Source organism: Rhinichthys klamathensis, unplaced genomic scaffold (assembly GCF_029890125.1).
Source record: "Rhinichthys klamathensis goyatoka isolate OS25496 unplaced genomic scaffold, OSU_Roscu_1.1 h1tg000169l_1, whole genome shotgun sequence".
Taxonomy (NCBI): Eukaryota; Metazoa; Chordata; class Actinopteri; order Cypriniformes; family Leuciscidae; genus Rhinichthys; species Rhinichthys klamathensis.
This window is the reverse complement of record NW_026606700.1, coordinates 504,025-528,614: the sequence shown is the minus strand read 5'-3', so window position 1 is coordinate 528,614 and position 24,590 is coordinate 504,025. Positions and strand designations below refer to the sequence as shown.

Here is a 24,590-nt window from a genome sequence, read left to right as displayed (position 1 = left end):
AAATGAAAGTAAACAGTTGGGTGTAAACCGGAGGTGTATCAATATAATGGATCTGCGCATTTGGTCATTAAATGATTAGTTCACATTAAAATGAAAATTAGCCCATGATTTACTCACCCTTATGCCATCCTAGGTGTATGACTTTCTTCTTTCAGACGAATACAATCGGAGTTATATTAAAAAATATCCTGTCTCTTCCAAGTTTTATAATGGCAGTGGATTGCAACCAACAGATTGAAGCTCAAAAAAGTGCATCCATCCGTCGTAAACAAACTCCAAACTGCTCCGTTGGGTTAATAAAGGCCTTCTAAAGCAAAACGATGAGTTTGTGTAAGAAAAATATTCATTTTTAGCACGTTACAAAGTACAATTCTAGCTTCAGGCCAAACGGCCAATTTATGAGGTCGGAAGTAGCGTAGTGCGTCATGGCGTAGCGTAAATATCAGCGGTACGTCGCATTACTCGCATAAGTTGTGCTTTACATTTAAGCGGAATCCGTATGTTCGTTTGGCCAGAGGCTAGTTATTTTACTTTGTGTAAGTAAAATATTAATATTTAAAACTATAAACTCATCGTTTTGCTTTAGAAGGCCTTTTACTAACCCACTCGTTTACGATGGATGGATGCATGTTTTTGAGCTTCAATCTGTTGGTTGCAATCCACTGCCATTATAAAACTTGGAAGAGACAGGATATTTAATATAACTCCGATTGTATTCGTCTGAAAGAAGAAAGTCATATACAACTAGGATGGTTTGAGGCGGGTGAGTAAATCATGGGTTAATTAATTTTCATTTGAAATTGAACTACGCCTTTAATGTGAATCAAACAAAAGAGAAAATAACTTGCTGCTCTTACTGAATAACATTTTTTTTAGCTTCATTGAGAATACATTTATATTTAATTCATACAATGAAGACTATGCAATATTTTATTTTTTACATTTGATTATTACATTTCTGTACTAATTCTAACTACATGTTAAATAAACCTATTGTACCTGAAAAACTTAATTTGTTCCAATTAATATTTTTGTTCTATTGTATTTGTCCTATTGTTTGTAACGTGCTTCTTTTTTCTTATTTATAATAACAGAAATGAGCAACAAAAAACCCCACACAAAATAACTATATCGTGATATATATATATATATATATATATATATATATATATATATATATATATATATATATATATATATATATATATATATTTATCGTGAAACAAAATTACTCATACGGTGAAATAAGAATTTGGTCATATCACCCACCCCTAACAGAAATCCAGAACGAATATATGTCAGACGTGTCTCTTCCTCTGCCTAAAGAGGTAATAACGCAATGCATATTTCATGCATGTGTGCCTTGCTTTTAAAACAGAGCATACTATCAGCTGAATGTGGTCAACTATTCAACCACCCCTGCCATTAGAGAACAGTGTTATTCTTAAAGCAATAAAAAAAGACATCATGCAAAGTGAGGAACATTTCAGACCATCAATCTAATCAATGCATGAAATGAATCCCTCTGGACTATTAAAACAGTTAAGTGAGTCCATGCATGTAATGCATATGCTGACAGATCCCCCTTTTCTTTTCTTGAACATCTGCATGAGTGTCACTACTCACTTAAACTATTTCATTAATATTTGCTCATAATAACATGCTAAGACCACATCAGAAATAAGTTCATACTTAACTGGATTGAGATTTTAGACTATTTAAGATGTTATTAAGGCTGATTTTAATCGACTAAAGCATACAACTTTTTGAAGGCTAATAGTCTGTTTAGCCAGCTAGCGAGTGTCAAATATGCTTTAGCTAGCTGGCTAATTAGTTTCCAGACTGTAGCCAAGAGGAAAAAAAGTTGTTATGGGTAGAATAAATAAATACATAAAAGGGAAAAGTACACGCTATGACTGAAATAGGGTAGTACACACCATATTTGCATGAGATAACGCCTAACTTAGTTCCTATATATTAATGGATGAAGAGAGTAAAAGTGAGCTAACGTTAAGTGAGCAGTGTAGCAAAACTTCCTGCTGCTTTGCGATGCCACTAGAAATAGCCTACATGGTTTAGTGTACTAAAACACACATTTAATTCAAAAATACCGATGTCAGATATCAGCGAAAGATGCCCTTAATATTTTAACTTAAAAGTTAGTGCCATAAATCGAAGTAGTAATCATCACTGCAGCATCTCTAATTTTTCGTATAGGCAAAGACACATTTTACAAGCACTTTTTCAAACATTCATAGCCGAGGCGTGTAAAAATACAAGCTGTTCTTTAAAGAATTACACAGTCACTTTAGATCATCTTAAGACATGCAAAAGCTGGAAAAATAAATAAAGTTTTATCCACCCTAGTTCAACACTGACACACTAAGCTACGCCCTTACGCAAGTCCCTAAAAGATCACACTGAAACTTTTTCTCTCCTAAAGCAAATGGCTGAAAACAACTTTAAATAGCTGCGACCAGACAACAGGGTGTGATCGGTTTTCGCCCTAAAGCGCAAATATAAAGCTCAACGGATCTGAAAGGCGTGTGAAACCAGCTGGAAAGTGATTTGGAGAGTCTTATATTTGTGTAGAAAGGGAGGTTACCTGAGTCAGGGAGAGACTGGCAGCCATAGTGTTTCAGTTCCCACTAGTTCATCCTGCGTTTCGATAGGCAATGGGCAATATAGGGATGCTACAAAACCTGGTGCTGGATTGCTCTGTGGATCGAGGCTAAATAAAACCCGGCGCTGGATTATTCACTGGATCTGTAGTCGATGGGTCACGGTTGATGGCTCCTCCAAGTTCTCTGGTCACTGGTGCTCACTGTACAGCCAAATGATGTCCAGCTCCACCTCTGTGGGTCTAATGGGTGGAGGGATATGGTTAGGGTGTGGTTGGACCTTCTAGCTATACCTATTATGCCCAAATTACACCCAGAGAGGGGGAGCTGGACTTCATGCTCCACCCATGCCTCTGCATTGCAAAACCACCAGACACTGGACTGGAGTCCTCGGTGGATCAGAGCACCAAAACCTGGTGCGGGACTTCTCAGTGGATGAGGAGGCGATATAAGCTAATACGAGCTGTTCAGTTTGTAGTGCTAAAAGATCTCAACCTCAAGATTTTCATAATGGAGTTTTTGTGAGTAAAATAAAATAAAGTCTGTGGTTAACTTGTAGAGACTTGTGCTGTTGAATTTTAAAACATGCATTAAATAAACATTTTTTATTATGTCCATTTCTTTTTCCATTTTTATTTAACTACATTTTAAAACATACATTAAATAGTTTTAAATTTGTCTGCTAATTTGTGAATTTAAAAGTGATTTATTTACATTTTAATGTTTGAATTATTAAATTGATAACATATTCCTCCACTCATAGTCCTCCATACTTGACGAATCACACAACAGATTCAATATTCATGAAGCATGAACGTAATGTACAAAACATAGAAGTACTTTTAACCACAGACATTATTTTACTTATAAACCTCCAACCGATATTCTAAAAAGTGAATGTATTTTATTAAATGTAATACACTTCATTATTTTACAAATAAGTGAAAAAAAAAAAAAATTTGGAAACCCCTGAAATGGAGTTGCCACTTTAGTGAAAATAGTGCTGAAGAAATGGAATTTATTTAATGTTCTCAACTAGTCAAGAAGACACTTGAGTATGTTACTCTTTTTGTAGTTTTATTATTGGACAACAACTGTCATACCAGAGCTTTTCTTCTCAATATGTCAAGGTACATCCTTCAAACACAAAAAGTACAAAATATATCTTTAAAAAAAAGGTCACAATCCATTTTGCTGGGAGAAGTATGATTGAAGCAGTACAGCAGTGCAATATTCACAATGGCTGTGAAATCTGTTGGAGAAGTGTTTCTAGAATAATAGAAGACTTACCTTGCAACACCCTTGAAATCTTACACACTTTTTAATTTTCCTTACTCCGCAGGTTCAGCCAGGCCCTTATTACCACATTTGCTCAAATAAATCATTCAGCAACTCAGTTGAACCCAAGCAAACAATTGACAGCAACTGAGAGAAACCATTGTTAACCTTGATTCGCTTTCGCCATACTTTCGGCCAAACATGTATAATTCGGTATAAAAGTTTGCTTGCTGACCAGGGCCAGATCAAAACCATATCAGCTTTGTGAGATCCACTGTGTGTTCAGGAAAGTATACAACCAAGAACCTGATCTCTAATAGATTGATATTGAGAGCAAGTACATGGTTATGAATTTGAGGTTTGGGTTAAGATGAAACATGCAATAAAGTGAGGACTCTCTCCCAAACCCAAAACACACACACACACACACACACACACACACACACACACACACACACACACACACACACGCGCGCGCGCGTAAAAATGTGTCAAGCCAAAATGCTGTAGATGAGAAACAACTTGCCATATTCTTTAACAGAAGTGAAATGAGAACAAAATGATGGCAACGGTACCTAAAAATTGCTCCACATTATCAATGAAATATAGTAAATGTTCTTTGAGGTAATCATACTAGTTTCTGAGAATTGTAGCTACCAGCTGATGACTGTTATGATTCAAGTTTCATGTTACAGAATTTCTTAGGATATTCTGACATATGAGCATTGAATTATGGATCATATCTCACACTACAGACAAAGATTTTCATATTGGTTCCCTTCAACTCTCCCTGACTGAAAACGCTTGGGACTTTGCTTGACATCACGCAAATGAAAATTATGCAAAAATGTAATCTATAAATAGGTTTGTAGTAGTGGAAAGGGACAAAACAATCTTGCCAGATTCATCCGACACACAACAAAAAGGAATGTCCAGCATTAGTCCAGTTCTCTGTATTGTACCCCATTAGTCATGGGACATTTCTTCACAAGTTCCTGTTGAAATCTACAACTCGTCTTTGAGTTTAGAGTCTGTTTCCTCTTCCTCCTCCTCCTCTTCCTCCTCCTCCTCTTCATCCTCTTCTTCTTCCTCCTCCTCCTCCTCTTCCTTATCTTCATCTTCCCCTTCATCCTTCACCTCCTCCTTTCTTGTATTTTCCTCTTCCTCACGCTTCTTTCTGTCTTCCTCTTCTTGACTTTCTTTCATTTTCTTCTCAGCATCCTGAGAGGAACAAAAACAACAAAACATAAACATGAGAAATTACTATCAAAAACGACAAACAATTAAGTGGAAAATAATTTAATAGGGAGCAATAATAATCAAAGCAGCGTACCTTTGTGGCACCCCAAGTCTCATCGCCAACCTCTTCTGCCAGTTTGGGGTCATTTGTAATGAGAAAGTTGTCAAAAATTGTGCCAGACTTAACCTAATAAAATAAAATACAAGGAAATTGGTTTAAAGCACATCAATAGACAGTTATTAAATATCTGAAAACTTGAATTGTCTTTGGGACCCAAAGTAAGAAAACTGCTAATGTACCTGCCACAAGTCCAGTCCGATCACTCCGATGCTATCGTATTTATAGATTTCGCTGTCAGCAGTGTACTCCGGATTATCAATTTCAGGGTGCACCCATTTCCCCTTGTAAGCAGGATTGTCAATCTGGTGGGGTTTCCACTCACCCTGGAAAAGATTAAAAACTCAATTTCGAAAATAAAACAGCAAACAGACCCAGTATTCACTGTGACAAAGCCGTGTTTTTAGGTATTATCTGCATTTTTGTTCAATATTTAAGTCAGGTTGAAGCAGAAATTCACCCTATTTTCTATAGGCTATTGATCTTATTCTGAATTAATTATCCATGTATGCGTTTCATTAAAAAAAAAAAAAAGATCTTGTCATTTAAAATTATAATTTTTTTAATTGTAGTTCTTCTGACATATTCTGGACATTTCCAATAATTTTGCCCACATAAATCCCGACCCTTTCTTACAATCAACCTCAAGCTCACATTCAGATCTATGGAGGCTCGTTTCTGCCGGAAATTAAAATAAATAAATAGTAATTGTGACCATTGTGAATCTCAAAATTCAGTTGATCTCAAAATTCTGACATTTTTTCACAATTCCCTCAGAATTGTGATATAAATTCACAGCAGCGAGTTTTAAAGTCAGAATTGTGAGATATAAAACTCACAATGGCAAGAAAAAAAAGTTCAAATTGTGTGGACAATTCGAAATTCCCAAGTCGCCATTCTTAGAAAAAGTCAGAATTGCGAGATATGAACTTAAGATTGCAAGTTATAAAGTCCAAATTTTGAGGTATAAACTAGCAATTACGAGTTATAAAGGTAGAGGTGCAAGATATATATTTGCCATTGTGAGAAAATTATTATTAATTTTTTTTAATTCTGTGGCGGAAACAAGCTTTCATTAATTTCTGCATTCATCCAAGCAATAGAACCAAGACTCAGTCCTACATTATTATTATTTTTTTTTCCAAAAACAATTTCACTCGAATATACAGTACATCACAATATGGAAGAAAAGATCTGTCGCTACTTCCGTTACCTGGTGACAAAGTATTTTAAGGGAGGCATAATTAAAGAAACGTCAGTACCTTATATTCAGGATTGGTAACCATGGGCGGCTCCCACTCCCCATCCATCTCATCATCCCAGTCATCAGGCTTCTTGGCATCAGGATCAGGGATGTTCTCGGCTTTGTCCCAGTCCTACAGAAACACACAGACAATGTTTCACAAAGCTGGAACATATTAGCAAGGAACATATAACTTAATACTGTATATCAGAACAGCTGTTGTTGCAATGATTTACTTGGTGATCTGTGCATATTTATCCCAACCAGTGGCTTATATAAGCAGTTAATCTGTTTTGCGACAAGCAAGATCTGTTTGGTTTCTTGACAAACACCAAGTCCTTACCTCTGGTTTCTTGTCATCAGGGTCATCGATCTTCTCTCTCTCGTCCCAGTCCTCAGGCCTTTTCGCTTCAGGATCCTTGATCTTTTTGGGGGGCAGGACGTCCCAGTCTTCTTCCAGAGATCCAGACTCTACCTTCTTATTATCAATCTTGACTTCATAAGTGTTGTCAGGATTGACAATAAGCGTATACAGGTGGGTGTATTCATCATCCTGGATGACAAAATACATGGTATATGAGCTAGTAGGAGTGGTGCCATGGTGCATTATGAGACAAAAAAATAAATTAACAAAAGGATTACCTTGCATCTAATGTCTTTGTTGATCAAATGATTTTTGCCTTTGTAATTGAAGATTACATGTACTTTCTTGGTGCCAGGGCCACAGATGTCAGGACCTAGAATAGATAAATGTGTACGTTAAATCATCTTGTGCGTCCAAATGCACAGAATGTTTTGATGACTGGTCTGATTTCACATCAGATTTAAGATGCTCATCAATAGAGACTGATTAATGAAATACTCACCAAACATGATATTATAGGTGGAATCTCCATGCATATCTTCCTGTTTGAGGTCTGATGGGAAAAGTTTGATGTAGCCTCCACCACAGTCAATGCTCTGTTCATGTTTTACAGTGAACTGGATCACGAGGGGCTGATCCTTGTTGTTGAAATCAGGAAAGCGGGATGAAACCGCGTAGAAATGAGCATCCTGACTGGTCTGAAGACCTGAAAGTTCACAATATGATACCTGAGTAACAGCAACCATAACTCAAACTTTTCAGTTATTAAAATCCCCCTTGAAATCATCTGACAAATACTGTAGGGATGCAACTAATGTTTATTTTGATAATTAATCTGTCGATTATTTCTTCAGTTAATCAGATTAAAAATCTAAAAAATATTTAAAAATAAAATAACTTTACTACATTATTTACAGAATTGTTATTCCACATTCTGTCCAATGCTGTCCTCCAAACAATGTGCAATTCAAATGCAATGAAAACAAATATAGTGAATGTATCCATGTACTATGTGCAATTAAACATTTTGTGCAAAAATGGGCTAAAATGTAAATTGATTGCTTACCAGTTGAAAGTAGAAGTTAAAATCAGTAAATTAAAAATGACAATAAAGAAAAACAAATGATTAAAGTTAACTGGCATGACTCGAGGAACACGCATTCAATCATCTGAACATACTACATTTTTACTCCATTATGATATTCTCTTTACTGTTAACTGCTTTCATAAAAAAACAATTTCTTGTAGGTTTAAAATTATTTTTTTTCTTCTTTTTTTCTACATTTCTACAAAATTCTACATGTAACATTTAATATCTAACAAGAAGAAAAATGCATATTTTAGTGAGAATTATTGTGCTCATTCTACTGCGCTCTATGCACAGTCCGCAGATGCAATTAATCGATAATCAAATTCGTCGTCGATTATTTTCATTAGCGATTTTATTGACAAGTTGTTGCAGCCCAACTGGGGAGGACAGTTTCTTTCCTGTGTTGAGGTATTCCTGCTTTTTCAGGTATTATAGACCTTCTTGGCTGTAGGTGGTATTAAAGAGAAGGACAAGTACTGTGTAGTGCGAGATGAGTCATCAATATTTTTCATATTTTAAATGTGAAATATCTGCTTAGTGTCAATTATGTCAATGTTTAGGAGTACACTAGAATGGCCTCCAATGCGAACAAACATGAACCAAAACTCTCATTTTGATTTCATGTGGTCTTTAAATGCTTGATGAATCTTGTGACAAGGTACACATTCCTCAATTTCAGCAAAGCAGGAAGTTGGCTATACAAATTGGACAAGATTTAATCTGTGGCAGGGCAACTGGCCCTACTACACGTGGCTTTGTAATGTTTTGAAACAGTAAATATCAGATGGTGTGACCTGTCTGCAGCTCAGTAGAGCAGAGGGCATTACCTCACATACCGTAGCCCCTCCCCCCGCGTATTATTTAGTGCGTAAAATAATGAGGAAACCACAAATTCAAGCAAAGCAGTGTCAATTACCTCATCCCTGTAAAGCATCACTCACCCTTATCTTTCTCGGCATCGCCATAAAATTTGCCTGCAGAGAGCACAAACTGGCCGTAGTCGGATTTATGCTTGGATTCCATCCATCGGCTCCTCCAGGTGTCTGAAATGTGACATGAATATGAATATGAAATTAAAACCATTATCAGCATGCATATGCATAATTATGAGTAAAATCAGATTAAATCAAGGACGTATGCTCAACCGACCGTCATTCACACTTGCTGCCTTGACTATTTGTTATAAGATAACCTATTTAAACCAATACTTTAAGATTTTAAACTATTGCTATTATTGTTGATGTTATAATTTAATGAATACAACCCACCATTGTTGCCAAGCCATTGCAATAGCATATGGTGACTCCACCATATAGAATTTTAAGTCTGGTGAATCCATCACATGCTCGAAAGCCACAGAGAGCATAAATAATAGACAAAAAGCATCAAAACACAATTTTTTCAAACTCACCTCCGTCTTCAAATTGCTCTCGGAAATAAACAGATGATTCTGCAGCTATCAAAGCGATGGACACGGCCATAAACAGTAGGGATAACGTTGTCATTTTGCAGTAAAATATATTACCCGTTTAGGAGGGGTGGAATAGTAAAATATAAAGAAAATGTATTTTAAAAAGAAATATTAGGCTTGTATATTATGAGCTCTGTTTGGATCTTTACATGCCTGCAGAATCACTGTGCGCTGCTGCTGCTATCATTCGCACAGTCTCGCCTCTAGACTGAGAACAGATGGCTGGCTCTGATTGGACGGCGGGTGAAGACGATAGCGTCACACCGGTCAGCCAATCAGATAATTTGCGGAAAGCCGTGGAACGTCCTTTCTGGCCAATGCCAGCTGACCACGCGTTTGGCAGACACTAGTAATGGGAATTGGAAAGACTCGTTTCAGCGAATCGGTTCAATGAACCAGTTTAGCAAACGGATTTAGTCAGTGCTTGCTTACGTTTTTTCTTACGTCCTTGACTTTAAGCAGTTGTATTTTACAAGATCTAAAATCTTCCAATTAAGCCATACAGGTACATATTAGTGTTGTGCAGATTTGAAAACCAGTTATACGCCGTTAAGTGTTAGGCGTTACCCTGTTTTTGCACGTTTTAATAAAATGTTAAGTTAACCAAGTCTGTGTCGTATATGTTGATGAAACTGTCATAGAATCAAGATGTGATTATTACTGAATATTTCCAGTAGCTTTATTTCTGCTATTAAAGAGACGGTGCTTGGTTCTATGAATGAATTGTTTACTCGAAAATTGCTCTTGATTAACTCGAATCATGAACGAATCTTACGATCGATTCGTAAATAGCACTAGTTGTTTCAGAATTAGTTCTGACCTTTTTACAGTCTCTGACTCAGGTTCAGCCCGTTCATTAAAAAGATTGAACCCTCAGGCTTACACCTAAACCCCATAGAAATATGCTCATAAGAAGAAAAAGGTTACTGTAATGGATTTTTAGTTTTAGTTTTTTATTAAACCAAGCAAGTGATTTAGTTGTTTGCAAAATCTATATAGAAATAATTTCAAGAGTTTTGAGAGCTTGGCACATGTAACTTTTATTTCGTTCTTTTTTTCCCCACCTCGAATATCAGTAACAAGGGCATTTAACAATTTTCTGCTGGTGTTATAAATGGGAAATGGTAATGCAGAATTTAAGCGTGCTCAAACAAAAATAACAGACAATAGGCACCTTTTTGGTATCACTTGCCTGATATTATTTGTAGACAAAACCTTTACAAAAGTTTATAATTTTAGCTGGTGACATAAAATCTAGTTCTTTCAGTAACATTATCAGGGCTGTGTGCTAAGGAAATGACCAAAGATGCATGTTACTATAGCATGACAACTGTCTTGAGAACAGCAAATAAAATCAAGTTAATTGATTTACAAATTAACAAATGGGCAAACTACAAAAAAAAATACATACAGGCCTGTGAGGGGAGGGGGGGGGGGGGGGATAGTGCATTACATCAAGCCTCAAATGTAAAGCAATGCTTTCTTCAATCTCATGTTTGTCAAGCTTGTCAAGCTAGCTCTTTTTTCGACCAACATACATTTCAGTGGCATATCTTCATCTTTTCCCCAACAACTCAAATAATTTTCACATCAGAATGTGTTCAAAATGGAAACATCAATGAACAAAACAAAAAACACAAGTGACAATTAATTGAGTTCCAATTAAAAAAACAACACACAACACCTTAAGATACACAACACACAAAAAGTATACATTAAATGTATTACACACTTTTTTTGTGGTAATTTCAAGACATTAATGCAGCCTATGATTACTGAAATATGCCAAAAATGTACAAAGTTATTAAACAGCAACTTTAAAGAAACATTCCAGATTGAATAAAAATGTAGCTTCTTAGTGGCATAGTCAATCACCACAGAAAATGATGACCACTTAAAATGCTCTTCCAGTTTGTGAAAACAAACTAAAATACATTTGGCAATAATACTTACATGGAAAGCCCAGCAGATCCAATCAATTCCCACTTTACTTTTTTTTCCTATTCAATATCCTGTTTAGCTCAGAAATACATATTACGGAAGTAAAAAAGAGCAATTCCCAAATGTTAAAAATCATTGTGGTTCTGCCTGCTTGAATAATAGCCTTCCATTGTAAGTGCATTACTGTAAATAAGTATAATTTATTATACTTAAATAGTTATATTATATAATTATTAAATAAATAATTTTTCAAAGAGGTTAAGTTGCTTAAGTTCAGATCAATACATGTAATGTATGGCGTTATATATGTGCCTCATTCCTGAGCGAGTAATTGTAAGTTTTGAGCACAGAGAACTATATTTTGCAAGCACATTGCATTATATTTTGAACAGAAATTAACAATCGCAAAAAAAAAAATTCGTTTGAGCAAAAAAAAACATTCCGTGCTCAATAAATGTATTTGCTATTATCCATATTAACGTGCAATAATAACCCCTCTCACGCAGTTTACTCAGGTGCTCTCTCACAAACTTATTCTCTGCGCTCCTGTCAAGTTCCTCTCTCTCTCTCTCAACCTCTTAATTCTGTCCGCGCTCAACTCTTGACACACACGCGCGCTCAACTCTTGACACACACGCGCGCTCAACTCTTGATACACACGCGCTCAACTCTTGACACACACGCGCGCTCAACTCTTGACACACACGCGCGCTCAACTCTTGACACACGCGCGCTCAACTCTTGACACACGCGCGCTCAACTCTTGACACACACGCGCGCTCAACTTGCAACAGCGTTACAAGTGTGCCACAAAATCAACCAATCGGAAAATTAAAGGTCAATTGTGATTGGCTGTTGGTCTCCAATCACCACGCAGCACAAAGAAGAAGAAAAAAAAATATGGACAGATGTCTTCTCTAGTATGGAATGCCAAAGCTGACTCAATTAAAAATAAATAAATACATAAATAAATAAATATACGAAGAAATGCAAAAAAGCAAAAATACATAAATAAATATACAAAGAAATGTAAAAAAAAAAATACAAAGAAATGAGTATTTATACTTTTATTTCCTTATTTATGTATAATTGTATTTTTTTCACACATTTTTTATTTTTTATTTATACATTTATTTATTTCCACTTTTATTTATTTCCACATTTATTTATTTATATATTGTATTGTATTATATAAATTGATTTCCAGGGGCGATCAGCATCATATACTGCATGTTCAGTTCTTAATATTAATCGATAAACTACTCAGTTATTATAATAATAAGGCACTATAGCTGTTATCAGTAAAATAAAATTAACAAAAGTCATTAAGTCATTAAAAGTCAAAATCTTAATACAGAGGAGAATGTTTTTACACTGCAATTACAATTGCATAAAAGTCGTTATGAGATTAATGTTAAAAATAAAACATTTGAATATAGAAATATGAAATGATGGAATCAATTAAATTGTATGTTTAAATATGAAACTAAAACAGCCAGTAGGTGGCGTTAAGTCACTGTCTTAAACGAGTGAGTCATATCATTAATTCAGACCGATTCATTCAAATACTGAACTTCGGGGAAAAAACACCACGTGTTATGTTCAACTGTACAGCTCAGGTATCAAAATTATGGCGGGGCGACGTGGCACCAACATTAATAAAAAATGTCAGCATTTAAAAATGCTGTAAAAAAGCCCATGTATGAGATAATTTTATTATAATTTTTTCCCCGAACTGAATGAATCAGTATTTGAATGAATCGGTCTGAATTAATGATATGACTCATTTGTTTAAGACAGTGACTTACCGCCACCTACTGGCTGTTTTAGTTTCATATTTAAACGTACAATTTAATTGATTCCATCATTTCATATTTCTATATTCAAATGTTTTATTTTTAACATTAATCTCATAACGACTTTTATGCAATTGTAATTGCAGTGTAAAAACATTCTCCTCTGTATTAAGATTTTGACTTTTAATGACTTAATGACTTTTGTTAATTTTATTTTACTGATAACAGCCATAGTGCCTTATTATTATAATAACTGAGTAGTTTATCGATTAATATTAAGAACTGGACATGCAGTATATGATGCTGATCGCCCCTGGAAATCAATTTATATAATACAATACAATATATAAATGTATAAATAAATAAATGTGGAAATAAATAAAAGTGGAAATAAATAAAAGTGGAAATAAATAAATGTATAAATAAAAAATAAAAAATGTGTGAAAAAAATACAATTATACATAAAAAAGGAAATAAAAGTATAAATACTCATTTATTTGTATTTTTTTTTTTTACATTTCTTTGTATATTTATTTATTTATTTATGTATTTATTTATTTTTAATTAAGTCAGCTTTGGCATTCCATACTAGAGAAGACATCTGTCCATAATTTTTTTTTTCTTCTTCTTTGTGCTGCGTGGTGATTGGAGACCAACAGCCAATCACAATTGACCTTTAATTTTCCGATTGGTTGATTTTGTGGCACACTTGTAACGCTGTTCCAAGTTGAGCGCGCGTGTGTGTCAAGAGTTGAGCGCGCGTGTGTCAAGAGTTGAGCGCGCGTGTGTCAAGAGTTGAGCGCGCGCGTGTGTCAAGAGTTGAGCGCGCGTGTGTCAAGAGTTGAGCGCGCCTGTGTCAAGAGTTGAGCGCGCATGTGTGTCAAGAGTTGAGCGCGCGTGTGTGTCAAGAGTTGAGCGCGTGTGTATCAAGAGTTGAGCGCGCGTGTGTGTCAAGAGTTGAGCGCGCGTGTGTCAAGAGTTGAGCGCGCGTGTGTCAAGAGTTGAGCGCGCGCGTGTGTCAAGAGTTGAGCGCGCGTGTGTCAAGAGTTGAGCGCGCCTGTGTCAAGAGTTGAGCGCGCATGTGTGTCAAGAGTTGAGCGCGCGTGTGTGTCAAGAGTTGAGCGCGCACAGAATTAAGAGGTTGAGAGAGAGAGAGAGGAACTTGACAGGAGCGCAGAGAATAAGTTTGTGAGAGAGCACCTGAGTAAACTGCGTGAGAGGGGTTATTATTGCACGTTAATATGGATAATAGCAAATACATTTATTGAGCACTGAATCGTTTTTTCTTTGCTCAAACAAACTTTTTTTTTTTTTGCGATTGTTAATTTCTGTTCAAAATATAATGCAATGTGTTTGCAAAATATAGTTCTCTGTGCTCAAAACTTACAATTACTCGCTCAGGAATGAGGCACATATATAACGCCATAGTAATGTTGCTTGCCTGGGAGATGTAGCTAAGATAGATGTACATAAAACGTTCTTAAATAACATTACAGTAGGGTTTGTCATGAACAAGCTTTTTTTCTTTTGTTCCTGTCCTTTCTCTCAGAGTGTAAAATATAGAGTTGAAACTGTGTTTTGTTTCTGCATTGTCAGGGTTGTATAATTTGCATTTCAGATATCAGCAGTCATTTCTGCTTCATTCAAGTATATTCTGTTTCTATAATCTGTGATTTTGTGTAACGCATCGCTCTGTTATGGTAGAAAGAAATTGATCCTTTGAGGAATGGATTTGCAGCCCTGTGCAGAGAAGAGTTTCTCCTCCTTAGGAACATACAGCATGGCTTTGGCCACTTCATCCAGCGTTCCCTCATCCGGCTTAAGGCCACGTGCAGCATATGCATCATGTGCACACAGTTTCACATGCCGGTACTCCAGCGGCAAGAATGGTACAAAGAAGTCAATAAGATGGCCTGACATCAGCTCGCTCTGTGCAAAACCTCCTGTAAAAGGTGTAAAGCAGTTATAATGAAAATAAATAAAAACATATATAATGAAAATCTCAGGCTAAAGAAAAGATCTGCATGTATATAGCTGTAAAAGGGGATGAATTTAAATATGCATCATCTCTGAGACATTTGTCCATGTAAAGTTTCCAACAGCCCAGCTAATAAAAATATAACAAATACAAAAATGGTGACCCCCATCTCACACAATAGTGAAAAAATAACAATATATGGAAATGAAACAACCATATATGTTCTGTTATGATGTGTTTGACTGTGTCCAGCTACCTTCTGCCTCCATGGCTTCAGCCCGCAAAAGATGTTCCAAGTCTTCCATGCCGATATCTTCCCTATTCTGTCCCGAGTGCCAGAAATCCAGTGCCACCTCATTGATGGCAGCACCACCTATATTGCTAAAGCATGACATTAAGGACACATTAATAACACAAGACAAATTGTGCAGACATAATGTTTGGTCAGGCTGTAAAACAAATTCATTATGAACATGCAGAAACATGTATGTTATAGTCATTGTATGCATTTTCTGCATAGTATAATTAAACCTGTAGCTGTAGTTTTTGCAAAATAAATGTCAGATCAACACCTTTTTACCAAGTTTAGTGTTTTGTTCTTCCCTCATATTTAAAATATTTTCCTCATATTTCAACGGTTTAATCAAACTTTTATGGTTATTAAAAACAAATATCCCCTCCAGACATCACTTTTGGCCACTACTGTATATCATACATATACATACACCTTGCAGAACCTGGAAAAATGTTAATTGGATCTTTTTTATTTTATTTTTTCAGATTCTGAAAGGTGTAAGTAAACATATGATTGTTATTTATGTGGGCAGTTGCCTACATTCCTAGAAGAACCATGCTTAAGAACTGCAAGATAAATGAGTTCCATGAACAACTAATGGCTGTATGAAGCCAACACACCAACCTGAGGAACAGAAATATGGCTCTCCTATAGCTGACCCCATCCACATTATCATAGTGGTCCATGTAGGGCTTTATGGCGTCGATGAGTCCTGGATGAAGCTTTTCTGCCTCATCAAAGATAAAGAGAGTCTGTGGACACCGCAGAACCATGTCTCGAATGGCTTCTCTCAGTTGGCCCTAGTCGCAAACACACCCACACAAATACAAACACTGACTGTGAAGTTCAGGATTCCCGGACACGTACGTGCAAATTTCAAAATTTCGACAGGAAAGAATCAATTGTACACAATGTAATTTCTCTGTTTGCTGAATCAGGTTTTCTAACTGAACTATCCAAGTGTATTAAGGTTGAATTGCATAATAGTACAATCATACCACAGCTTTAATGGCAGTGGTCCAATAAACGTTTCCCAGAAGCCCAAATTATTTGATTGTATTGGACCCCTGCCTACGTGAACCTAGTTATTTTCAATACTAAATATATCCAAGCAGATTAATTATAGTAAAAACAGCAAACATTATACTAATGTTTAAGATTATAATGTAACCAAAGACTAAAACTTTGTTTGTAATAAGTGGACTAAATCAACAAAGGACTACTGAATCAGACCAAATGACCTGGACAGCCATGAGGATGTCAACCGTTGAAACTTTGCTCACCTTGTACACGTCCACCAATCTCGCGTGAGGGAAGTGGAATGGGGCAATGAACAAACGCACACATTCACTCTTTATACCATCCCGGTAAAGGTTGTCCGCTACTATCCGAGCCACAAAGTTCTTGCCTGTCCCAGACCAGCCGTGAAAGGACAGAGTCAGTGGTTTGTTGGACTCAGGGTTTTTGATGAATCCTTGAATGGCTTTCAGAACCACAGACTGGGCCAGGTGCTGCCCGTGGAGATTCACCTGTAGATCTCTCTCCAATCCTGAACACACATCCATATGCATAGGTCAAGGAAAAAAGAGAAAATGTTTCTTTGTATTCAACAAGATAATATAGCAAATTTTCTATGCACAAAAAGTTCTATCCATTGTTCACAAATTTAATGTTAAGGGTTCTCAGTTTTGAGTTTTGACCAGTGTATTTTCATTTGTGGTTGCCAGATCACTTCTTCATAAAAATAATTATAAAACAACAATTAAAATGATCATAATGTAAATATATGTATATATATATATGTTATACGATTGTAATATTGCTATAAAATAATGCTTGCACGAGATTGATGGCTCTACCTGTGATGTTATTTGTAATCCTACAGTCCCCTGAATCACAGCACTGACCCAGGCTGCAGTACCAAGCAGTCAGCATGCCAGTGTAGTACTGGGGAAACCCTGACCAAATGTTGCCAGTAGGCACTTAAAAGAAGAGCGTTACACAAGCCTTTAGTGGGTTACATTACAGTCATTACAAATACTGCCATCAAAACGAGACCCGAAAAGGAATACTACAACATAAAATGCATTTTTATTATAATGCATAAAAATATAATTCATTATTTATTAATAATAAATTCATGCATGATGATATATAATGAATACACTATTCTGTTAAGTACAGATAGGACATTTAAACATATTTATGAAAAACAATTGCAGCAAAATACACGAAAAAACGTTGGTTATCCAAAATCTATATTAAGTTACATATTGTAGCCTACTTTATAACACATCAAATATATCTTTATATTAATCTATAGCTTTACCTTGTTGTGTCGCATCATCCTGGTGTGGTTGGCAGTCCCCTTCCCATATATTGCAATAGATGTAATTGAAATAATAGGTAGAAACATTTGAAATGCTGTCGAATTGAAAAAAATCGGCATTAGCCGAAACAGCCAGGAGTGAGAGCAAGATTACGATTGAAAACATCGGTGCCGCCAGAAATATAGATCTTGCAAAGATTGTAACATTGAGCTATTAGATGTAACTGTATAGTCCATTTATATATACATTGGTCTCATTGACGGCAGGCCACACAAGAAATGAGACGAGAACTGAAACGAGACGTCACGGTCTTCATTGTAATAGTGGAATGAGCGGGTGGAATGAAATGGGTTAAATGGTTAAAGTGGGCGGTGCTTGGCTCAGTAAAAAAAAAGTATTTTCCCCATTTGATCACTCCAATGACTAATAAAAACTAAATATCAAACAATTACGTCTACTAAAATATTAAAAATAAGCGTCATTTCAGTTAACTTAAGTAGGACGTTGGCGTTGTCACGTGGTAACCGTTCAAATTCTAAGCGCTGAGCAGTCCGGAGCAATCGCAGCAGTTTACGACAACTGGATATTTTTTTCATGCGGTCCAAATTAAATGTGCTGAATATGGACCATACTACGTTTGCCATGTCTGTCACGTATAAAAAGAGGTCTGTCTACGGGTCAATGCTAAGTACAAAGGGAGAAAAGCTTTGGGATTTTTATGTTGCCTTATTTCAATGGGCAAATCCTGACATGAAGCCAAATTCAACATTTAGGTAATTGACTTGTCAGCTAACCAATACGGTCACAATGACTTATTAAATTTCTTTCCCATTTAGAAGTAATTAACTCCAATAGATCAGTTCCAAATGCTTGAAGCTTTATATTTAAGAGAATTGGTCTTAAATGTAGAAACCCCATTCTGTTTCAAATTGCACTACCAAATACCTGAAAGGTCTTTCAAAGGGTCAATACTGAAAGGTCAACCCACCCACAAATGGATCATACAATTAAAGCATTTAAAAAAAAAATGAATGAGCATTGTTTTAATACCACTTTATTGAAGTAATGACACTTTACAAACTTGGCAAAAAATAAGACTTAACGACATCAAAAGAGATAAATGACTTCAACAGCACAAGAACGGAAGCTCTGGAACAATTCAGAAGAAAACACCAATGCAGGCTGCTATTCTGAAAGAGGGAAAAAGAAAAAGCAGATTTAATAAAGAAAACAAACATCAAGGTCCAAGTGGTGTCAAAGTCAACCTCAGAAAATATGGAACGGTAAAGGGTATAATCAGCAGATTCATTTGGCAGAATCATGTCATCACAGGTTGCAAGAAACAAAGAAATGCCTGTGATGAGTTATACCTTATGATTCCATGATTTCCCCCAGAGCAATCCAGGATGATCTTGAGCTCCTAAAAACAGCACACCAGCAGTTAATTGGTCAGTCAACATTTGGCCCCACCTAGGACCAGGGTTTAATCAATGGCTGCATTTACACTTCAGGCAGGTCGTGATAACTGCAATGCAGTCAACGCCATTCTGTAAGGGGGAGAGAAAGAAAAGCAGATTTAAAAAAAAAAACTAAATTAACAAACATCAAGGTCCAAGTTGTGTCAGTCAACCTCAGACAATATGGAACGGTAAAGGGTATAATCAGCAGATTTCATTTGGCAGAATCGTGTCATCATAGGTTGCAAGAAAGAAACTCATTTAAAAAAAGTCATACCTGATGTGATGATTTTTCAAAGCAATACTGGATAATCTTGAACGCCTTCAAAAAAAAAAACGCATTAATTGGTCACAAAGTCACCATTTGGCCCCATCTAGGACCTAGGTTTAATCAGTTAAAGACTGTCCACATTGTGTGTTCAGGTCAGACATTTGTAAAGCATCACAAAACCCAACTATGGAAGATATTGCACGTTTGCAAACAAACCAACCTGTAAAAACTCATGTTGTATCCAGATCCACATGGTACTACAAAGCCTTCACTGCTGTACCTGTCAATGAGCAGACACCTGTTAGAACAGAAAACTGCCACCATGAGATCAGGACTTTGGTCATGTGACCAGATCAGCCAGAGCTAATATCCATCCTCCATGGCAAAAGTCAGAAGATATTCAATTCATCATAATGGTCAAATCTTGTCAGCCGTGAAATGTATAAAATACTTACATACTCATGGGTGATAAATTATCAGCAGGTCACAGGGCATCAGTCCTAAATGAGAAAATTCATTAACAGACTATCTTGAGAAAAAAAAAAGTAAAGCAGACATTTTCGGTCTTAATCAGAAGGTTTTATTCATGTCCTCAATGAGATCAGAGACCTGATTCAAACTCATCAGTTTGAGACCACTTTAGTTGCCCCTCAAGTCACTTTAACTCAGGGGTCTCAAACTCGCGGCCCGCGGGCCATTTGCGGCCCGCGGGGTGATATTTTGTGGCCCCCTACTTGACATTAAAGTTTAATGTTAGTGCGGCCCGTCGTTGCGTGTGCCGCGTAAAAAAAAAAAAAAAAAAAAAAAATGTATCCCTTATGAGCTACCATAGATAGTCTCGTGACAGCTTACGGAGGGTTTGTTGTCAATAGTTGTCATAGACAACCGCGAAGTACAAACATACTGCGCCTGGAAAAAACGAGCGCGTCGCTTCAATTATGAGCGCGCTTGCCGCGCGCCTACATTTGAAATTACGAACTTGAGCGCGCAAAATATGTGAGCGCGATATGTGAACGGCCCCTTGGCGAGCTACCACCAATCAGGCCACGAGCTACTGGTAGCTCGCGAGCGACGTGTTGGAGAGAGACACTGCTCTAAAACAATGTGAGAATAATCACTTTGAGCTTGTAATATGTGTCCAACAGGTTGATAAGAAGGTTTGCTTTGATTTGTGCAGTCAGTAATTTGAGACACTATACAAAGAATTCAATAAGACGGGCAGACATGACTGCAAATATTTGTATTTCAAAAGCAATAATTGTTTTTCTAAGTATAATAAAAGGAAATGTGCCTTCCAAAAAAAAAACATTCAATATCATTAATGTGTTGTATAAAGAAAATAAAAAGGACATAAGCAAATATAAATATCACAAATATGTGTTATAGACAAAGAAAGTTTGTAAAATGAACTTCAACTGTCAGAAGGACAGCTCATGAAGAACCAATCATGTACAGAAAGGTATGTTCAAATTCAGAGGAACAGTTCAGAAGAAACGTTAATAAATATTGAGAAGATTGGATCAGTTGTGCTCCTTTTTTGGAATACTTGAATACTATTTTTTGTGGAATACTTGATGCGGCCCAGCCTGACCCCGACTCTACCTCCAGCGGCCCCCAGTTAATTTGAGTTTGAGACCCCTGCTTTAACTAGACTTACCCAGAAAACCATTCAGACAGCTGATGATTTACCCAGTCACTGGAGTAAAAGAACTGCAAGAAATTGAAACCAGAAATTAGACACTGCAAAATAAAAGTACTAATCTAATTTTTTGTATGTTGATGCATCAGCTAGGAGCAAAAGATATTGCCATGTTCTACACAGATTCTGCTGAACTATGCACATCATGTATTGTGAAGTCATGTCAATCTCAAACTCACCAGATAGGATTGAGTCCATGCAGTTCTCCTGTTGTAAAGAGAAACAGGAGTAAGAGAAGAGCAAGAACTAATGCAGTATTGAAATACAATACTGGTGATGCATCAGTTAGGGGTGAAAGACTTTGGTTTATGTTCTACATAGAAATTCAGCTGAACTATGCAGTCATCATTTGCATCACAGGAAGTCATGTGCATTATAATATCAGAAGTTAGTACCATGCTCAGCTGACAGCATTTTCATACATCTTGTTCCAGCTTCTTGAAAAACCTGTAATAGTTAGACTATTAGTACCGAATAAAAAAAAAAGAAAGTGTAAGGTCTCAAACACCACTGTTTCAGTAAACCAATATCTTTCAGTCTTTTTCAGAGAGATTCCCATTGTTTTAAAACAATCATCACTAACAGTGCATGACTGGTACAATTTGGGCTCTTTTAAAGCTTACCTTTGCAACTTGCTTTGCACATTCCTATGTACAAAAACAATTGGTAGAGATTAACAAAAATATATATATTAACATACTTGATTTAAACACTGTGCTTCAGATAAGAGATCTTGGTGGTTGCAATTTCATCAGCATGAACTCAAGAGTAGCAAATAGAGTCATCATAAGCACCATTTTAAACGTGAAAACATAAAAAAAATACCTTGGACACATTGTAACTGCTTCAGTTCAGATATACTCCAGGTTCCTGCAAGCACCAAAAAAAAAAGTTAGCACAATGCTATAACTAAAATTGAAGTCTCAAATAAAAAGCTTACAATGCCTCAGAATGAAAATTCTCAGAAATCACTTCTGTCCACTACTCTTATACATTTATATTAATCATAGGCACACCAAATCCATTAATGCACTTAAAATAAGACTCAAGGTTGAAATACCTGCTGTCTGCCACCTTTGCAAAAGTCACCAGGACACTGGGCCTGGAAAGAAAGTAATCTATTTAAAAGTGTTTTGCATATACACTTAGCCATACACACCGAGTTACACACATCAGAAATGTTGGCATTCATCAGATATTCTCAGATGTCCCTACCAACATTGATCTTCATCATACAAGTGACAGTCATGATACAATTAGAGCGGTTTCAATGTTCATTAACAATTAAATGTTAATTGCCATATTTATGCAAATAACATTTTTACATTCAGCACAAAAAAAAAAGTTTAGAAGCATTAATGCACTTACGCTGTAAACCACTCAGACAGCTGATGATTTACCCACAGCCAGTCAGTAGAGTAAAAGAACTGCAAGAAATTGAAACCAGAAATTAGATCACTGTAAAAACATGCAAATATCAGATATTGCATGTTGATGCATCAGCTAGGAGCGAAAGATATTGCCATGTTCTACACAGATTTTATGCTGAACTATGCACATCTGAAGTCATGTCAATCTCAAACTCACCAGATAGGATTGAGTCCATGCAGTTCTCCTGCTGTAAAGAGAAACAGGAGTAAGAGAAGAGCAAGAAATAATGCAGTATTGAAATACAATACTGGTGATGCATCAGTTAGGGGTGAAAGACTTTGGTTTATGTTCTACATAGAAATTCAGCTGAACTATGCAGTCATCATTTGCATCACAGGAAGTCATGTGCATTATAAGATCAGAAGTTAGTACCATGCTCAGCTGACGGCATTTTCATCTTATTCCAGCTTCTTGAGAAACCTGTAATAGTAAACGCTATTAGTATAGAATAAAGAAACAAAATAAAGGATGATGTCTTAAACCAGCACTGTTTCAGTAAACTATTATCTTTCAGTCTTTTTTCAGAGAGATTCCCATTGTTTTATAAAACAATCATCATGAACAGTGTATGACTGCAACCAAAAAGGCACTTTGTATAGGCTTAAAAAAGGGCTTACCTTTGAGATCAAATGCATTGCACATGTTCCTGAAAAAATAAAAAATAAACTGGTAAAGATAATATACAAAAGAACATCACATACTTAAAACTTAAACACTGTGCTTCAGATAAGATATCTTGGTGGTTGCAATTTCATCAGCATGAACTCAAGAGTAGCAAATAGGGTCATCATTCACACCATTATAAATGCGAAAACACTTGATATACTAAAAAAAAAATATATATACCTTGGACACGTCGTAACTGCTTCAGTCCAGATATGCTCCAAATTCCTGCAAGCAAAAAAAAAAAAAGTGCTCACAACGCTGTGACTAACATAGAAGTCTCAAATAAAAACCTAACAATGCCTCAGCGTAAAAATTATCAGAAATCACTTCTGTCCACTACTCTTATACAATATGAATCATAGGCAAAACAAATTTCCACCGAGTTTAAAACAAGACCCTGCTGATATACCTGCTGTCTCCCGCCTTTGCAGAAGTCTTCAGGACACAGGGCCTGGAAAGAAAATAATCTATTTTAAAAGTTTTTGCATGGAAATCTTAAAAAAAGGCACATACACCATAATTATACATGTCAGAAGTGTTGGCATTCATCAGTTATCATCAGATGTCCCTACCAACATAATCTTCATCATACAAGTAAACACGAGGTCATGATGTACTTATGTAAACGCGGTTTTAAAATTCATTTTAACGGATTAAACCTTAGTTAATTGTTATCGTCATGCAAAAAACTTTATCGAAGCATATTTACGAGAAAAAAAGGTGATTTAGAAGCATTTAATGCTCATTCAAGGCCTAACGTATACCACGTGGATCACACTTCGAATTAACAAGTTATTTTTTGTATCCATGTATTGAAACAAAAAAACAATTATAATCAAGATAAACAAATCCATATCGAATTCACACCATAAACGCTGAAAGTGCATTACTGCGCTGAAGTAGTGAAGACAACATTACCTTCTCAAAGGAGCGAGGCGGAAGAATGAGACCGAGTGAATGCGTCGTTTTGCTTTTTATACTGTTTCAGCGCAATGGTTTCTGGGAAATCAATGCCTTTGCTTATACTGACACAAGATGGCGCTATGGTGCCTTTTGCGTTCAATGAGTTCTTTCTTTTACTGTCTATGGTTCTTACTGGCACATTATGTCCATTACGTGAATTCGGATCAATGCTAAAAAGAAACATTAATATTAACTAATATAAATGGGCACATCTTAGTGTAGTATACTAAGTGCACCAATGATTAGATACACTCCGATCTACTGAGAATGACAGTCAGATAATGTTCCTTTTAATGGATCTAATAATATAGACACTAACTCCGATAATTTTCAATGACT

General features: G+C 36.2%; 3 protein-coding genes and 12 non-coding genes across 17 annotated transcripts in view; all 15 read right to left on the bottom strand.

The window, feature by feature from the left end:
* eps15 (epidermal growth factor receptor pathway substrate 15) overlaps window positions 1-2,817 on the bottom strand; it is a 28,997-nt gene extending 26,180 nt beyond the window's left edge. For 2 of the 3 annotated variants that reach the window (XR_008807832.1, XM_056259575.1), the window contains exon 1: window positions 2,606-2,815. Coding sequence is in view for 1 of the 3 variants with exons in the window: in XM_056259575.1 (XP_056115550.1) it covers window positions 2,606-2,632 (27 nt within the window). In the remaining 2 variants the exon portion in view is untranslated. Of the gene's footprint in view, window positions 1-2,605 lie in introns of all 3 variants that reach the window. The other variant, XR_008807833.1, reaches the window with a different exon arrangement.
* A 2,010-nt stretch (window positions 2,818-4,827) lies between these two features.
* On the bottom strand, window positions 4,828-9,643 carry calr (calreticulin). Its single transcript, XM_056259576.1, has 9 exons — window positions 9,365-9,643; window positions 8,895-8,996; window positions 7,366-7,569; window positions 7,142-7,236; window positions 6,843-7,052; window positions 6,519-6,632; window positions 5,439-5,582; window positions 5,233-5,325; window positions 4,828-5,120 (listed from the first exon to the last, which is right to left on the bottom strand). The coding sequence occupies exons 1-9, from the start codon at window positions 9,456-9,458 to the stop codon at window positions 4,905-4,907; spliced, it is 1,272 nt and encodes a 423-aa protein (XP_056115551.1). The 5' UTR covers window positions 9,459-9,643; the 3' UTR covers window positions 4,828-4,904.
* A 4,951-nt stretch (window positions 9,644-14,594) lies between these two features.
* On the bottom strand, window positions 14,595-18,147 carry tor3a (torsin family 3, member A). The gene is made up of 6 exons (XM_056259574.1): window positions 17,764-18,147; window positions 17,294-17,416; window positions 16,718-16,983; window positions 16,059-16,234; window positions 15,396-15,520; window positions 14,595-15,104 (listed from the first exon to the last, which is right to left on the bottom strand). The coding sequence occupies exons 1-6, from the start codon at window positions 17,927-17,929 to the stop codon at window positions 14,857-14,859; spliced, it is 1,104 nt and encodes a 367-aa protein (XP_056115549.1). The 5' UTR covers window positions 17,930-18,147; the 3' UTR covers window positions 14,595-14,856.
* Window positions 18,148-19,026: 879 nt separating this feature from the next.
* LOC130091722 (small nucleolar RNA SNORD47) lies at window positions 19,027-19,099 on the bottom strand. The gene has a single exon (XR_008807848.1). It is a non-coding gene; the product is annotated as a small nucleolar RNA SNORD47 (small nucleolar RNA).
* A 292-nt stretch (window positions 19,100-19,391) lies between these two features.
* Window positions 19,392-19,465, bottom strand: LOC130091721 (small nucleolar RNA SNORD47). Its single transcript, XR_008807847.1, has one exon. It is a non-coding gene; the product is annotated as a small nucleolar RNA SNORD47 (small nucleolar RNA).
* A 143-nt stretch (window positions 19,466-19,608) lies between these two features.
* On the bottom strand, window positions 19,609-19,669 carry LOC130091727 (small nucleolar RNA SNORD78). Its single transcript, XR_008807853.1, has one exon. It is a non-coding gene; the product is annotated as a small nucleolar RNA SNORD78 (small nucleolar RNA).
* Window positions 19,670-21,464: 1,795 nt separating this feature from the next.
* On the bottom strand, window positions 21,465-21,549 carry LOC130091726 (small nucleolar RNA snR60/Z15/Z230/Z193/J17). Its single transcript, XR_008807852.1, has one exon. It is a non-coding gene; the product is annotated as a small nucleolar RNA snR60/Z15/Z230/Z193/J17 (small nucleolar RNA).
* Window positions 21,550-21,699: 150 nt separating this feature from the next.
* On the bottom strand, window positions 21,700-21,778 carry LOC130091719 (small nucleolar RNA SNORD79). Its single transcript, XR_008807844.1, has one exon. It is a non-coding gene; the product is annotated as a small nucleolar RNA SNORD79 (small nucleolar RNA).
* Window positions 21,779-21,906: 128 nt separating this feature from the next.
* On the bottom strand, window positions 21,907-21,984 carry LOC130091718 (small nucleolar RNA SNORD24). The gene has a single exon (XR_008807843.1). It is a non-coding gene; the product is annotated as a small nucleolar RNA SNORD24 (small nucleolar RNA).
* Window positions 21,985-22,133: 149 nt separating this feature from the next.
* Window positions 22,134-22,204, bottom strand: LOC130091729 (small nucleolar RNA SNORD75). Its single transcript, XR_008807855.1, has one exon. It is a non-coding gene; the product is annotated as a small nucleolar RNA SNORD75 (small nucleolar RNA).
* A 150-nt stretch (window positions 22,205-22,354) lies between these two features.
* On the bottom strand, window positions 22,355-22,435 carry LOC130091723 (small nucleolar RNA SNORD74). Its single transcript, XR_008807849.1, has one exon. It is a non-coding gene; the product is annotated as a small nucleolar RNA SNORD74 (small nucleolar RNA).
* A 437-nt stretch (window positions 22,436-22,872) lies between these two features.
* On the bottom strand, window positions 22,873-22,957 carry LOC130091725 (small nucleolar RNA snR60/Z15/Z230/Z193/J17). The gene has a single exon (XR_008807851.1). It is a non-coding gene; the product is annotated as a small nucleolar RNA snR60/Z15/Z230/Z193/J17 (small nucleolar RNA).
* A 150-nt stretch (window positions 22,958-23,107) lies between these two features.
* On the bottom strand, window positions 23,108-23,189 carry LOC130091720 (small nucleolar RNA SNORD79). The gene has a single exon (XR_008807846.1). It is a non-coding gene; the product is annotated as a small nucleolar RNA SNORD79 (small nucleolar RNA).
* A 396-nt stretch (window positions 23,190-23,585) lies between these two features.
* On the bottom strand, window positions 23,586-23,653 carry LOC130091728 (small nucleolar RNA SNORD75). The gene has a single exon (XR_008807854.1). It is a non-coding gene; the product is annotated as a small nucleolar RNA SNORD75 (small nucleolar RNA).
* Window positions 23,654-23,808: 155 nt separating this feature from the next.
* On the bottom strand, window positions 23,809-23,888 carry LOC130091724 (small nucleolar RNA SNORD74). The gene has a single exon (XR_008807850.1). It is a non-coding gene; the product is annotated as a small nucleolar RNA SNORD74 (small nucleolar RNA).
* Between the last annotated feature and the right edge of the window lie 702 nt (window positions 23,889-24,590).

Excerpts from the sequence above, each read along its gene's own strand:
- calr (XM_056259576.1), bottom strand. The coding sequence starts at position 9,458 with ATGACAACGTTATCCCTACTGTTTATGGCCGTGTCCATCGCTTTGATA. Across the intron at positions 8,997-9,364 it reads AGAGCAATTTGAAGACGGAG|ACACCTGGAGGAGCCGATGG; the intron begins GTGAGTTTGAAA and ends GTCACATTTCAG. Across the intron at positions 7,053-7,141 it reads ACAAAGACATTAGATGCAAG|GATGATGAATACACCCACCT; the intron begins GTAATCCTTTTG and ends TTTGTCATCCAG.
- tor3a (XM_056259574.1), bottom strand. The coding sequence starts at position 17,929 with ATGTTTTCAATCGTAATCTTGCTCTCACTCCTGGCTGTTTCGGCTAAT. Across the intron at positions 17,417-17,763 it reads GGATGATGCGACACAACAAG|TGCCTACTGGCAACATTTGG; the intron begins GTAAAGCTATAG and ends TCTTCTTTTAAG. Across the intron at positions 16,984-17,293 it reads GATTACAAATAACATCACAG|GATTGGAGAGAGATCTACAG; the intron begins GTAGAGCCATCA and ends ATGTGTGTTCAG.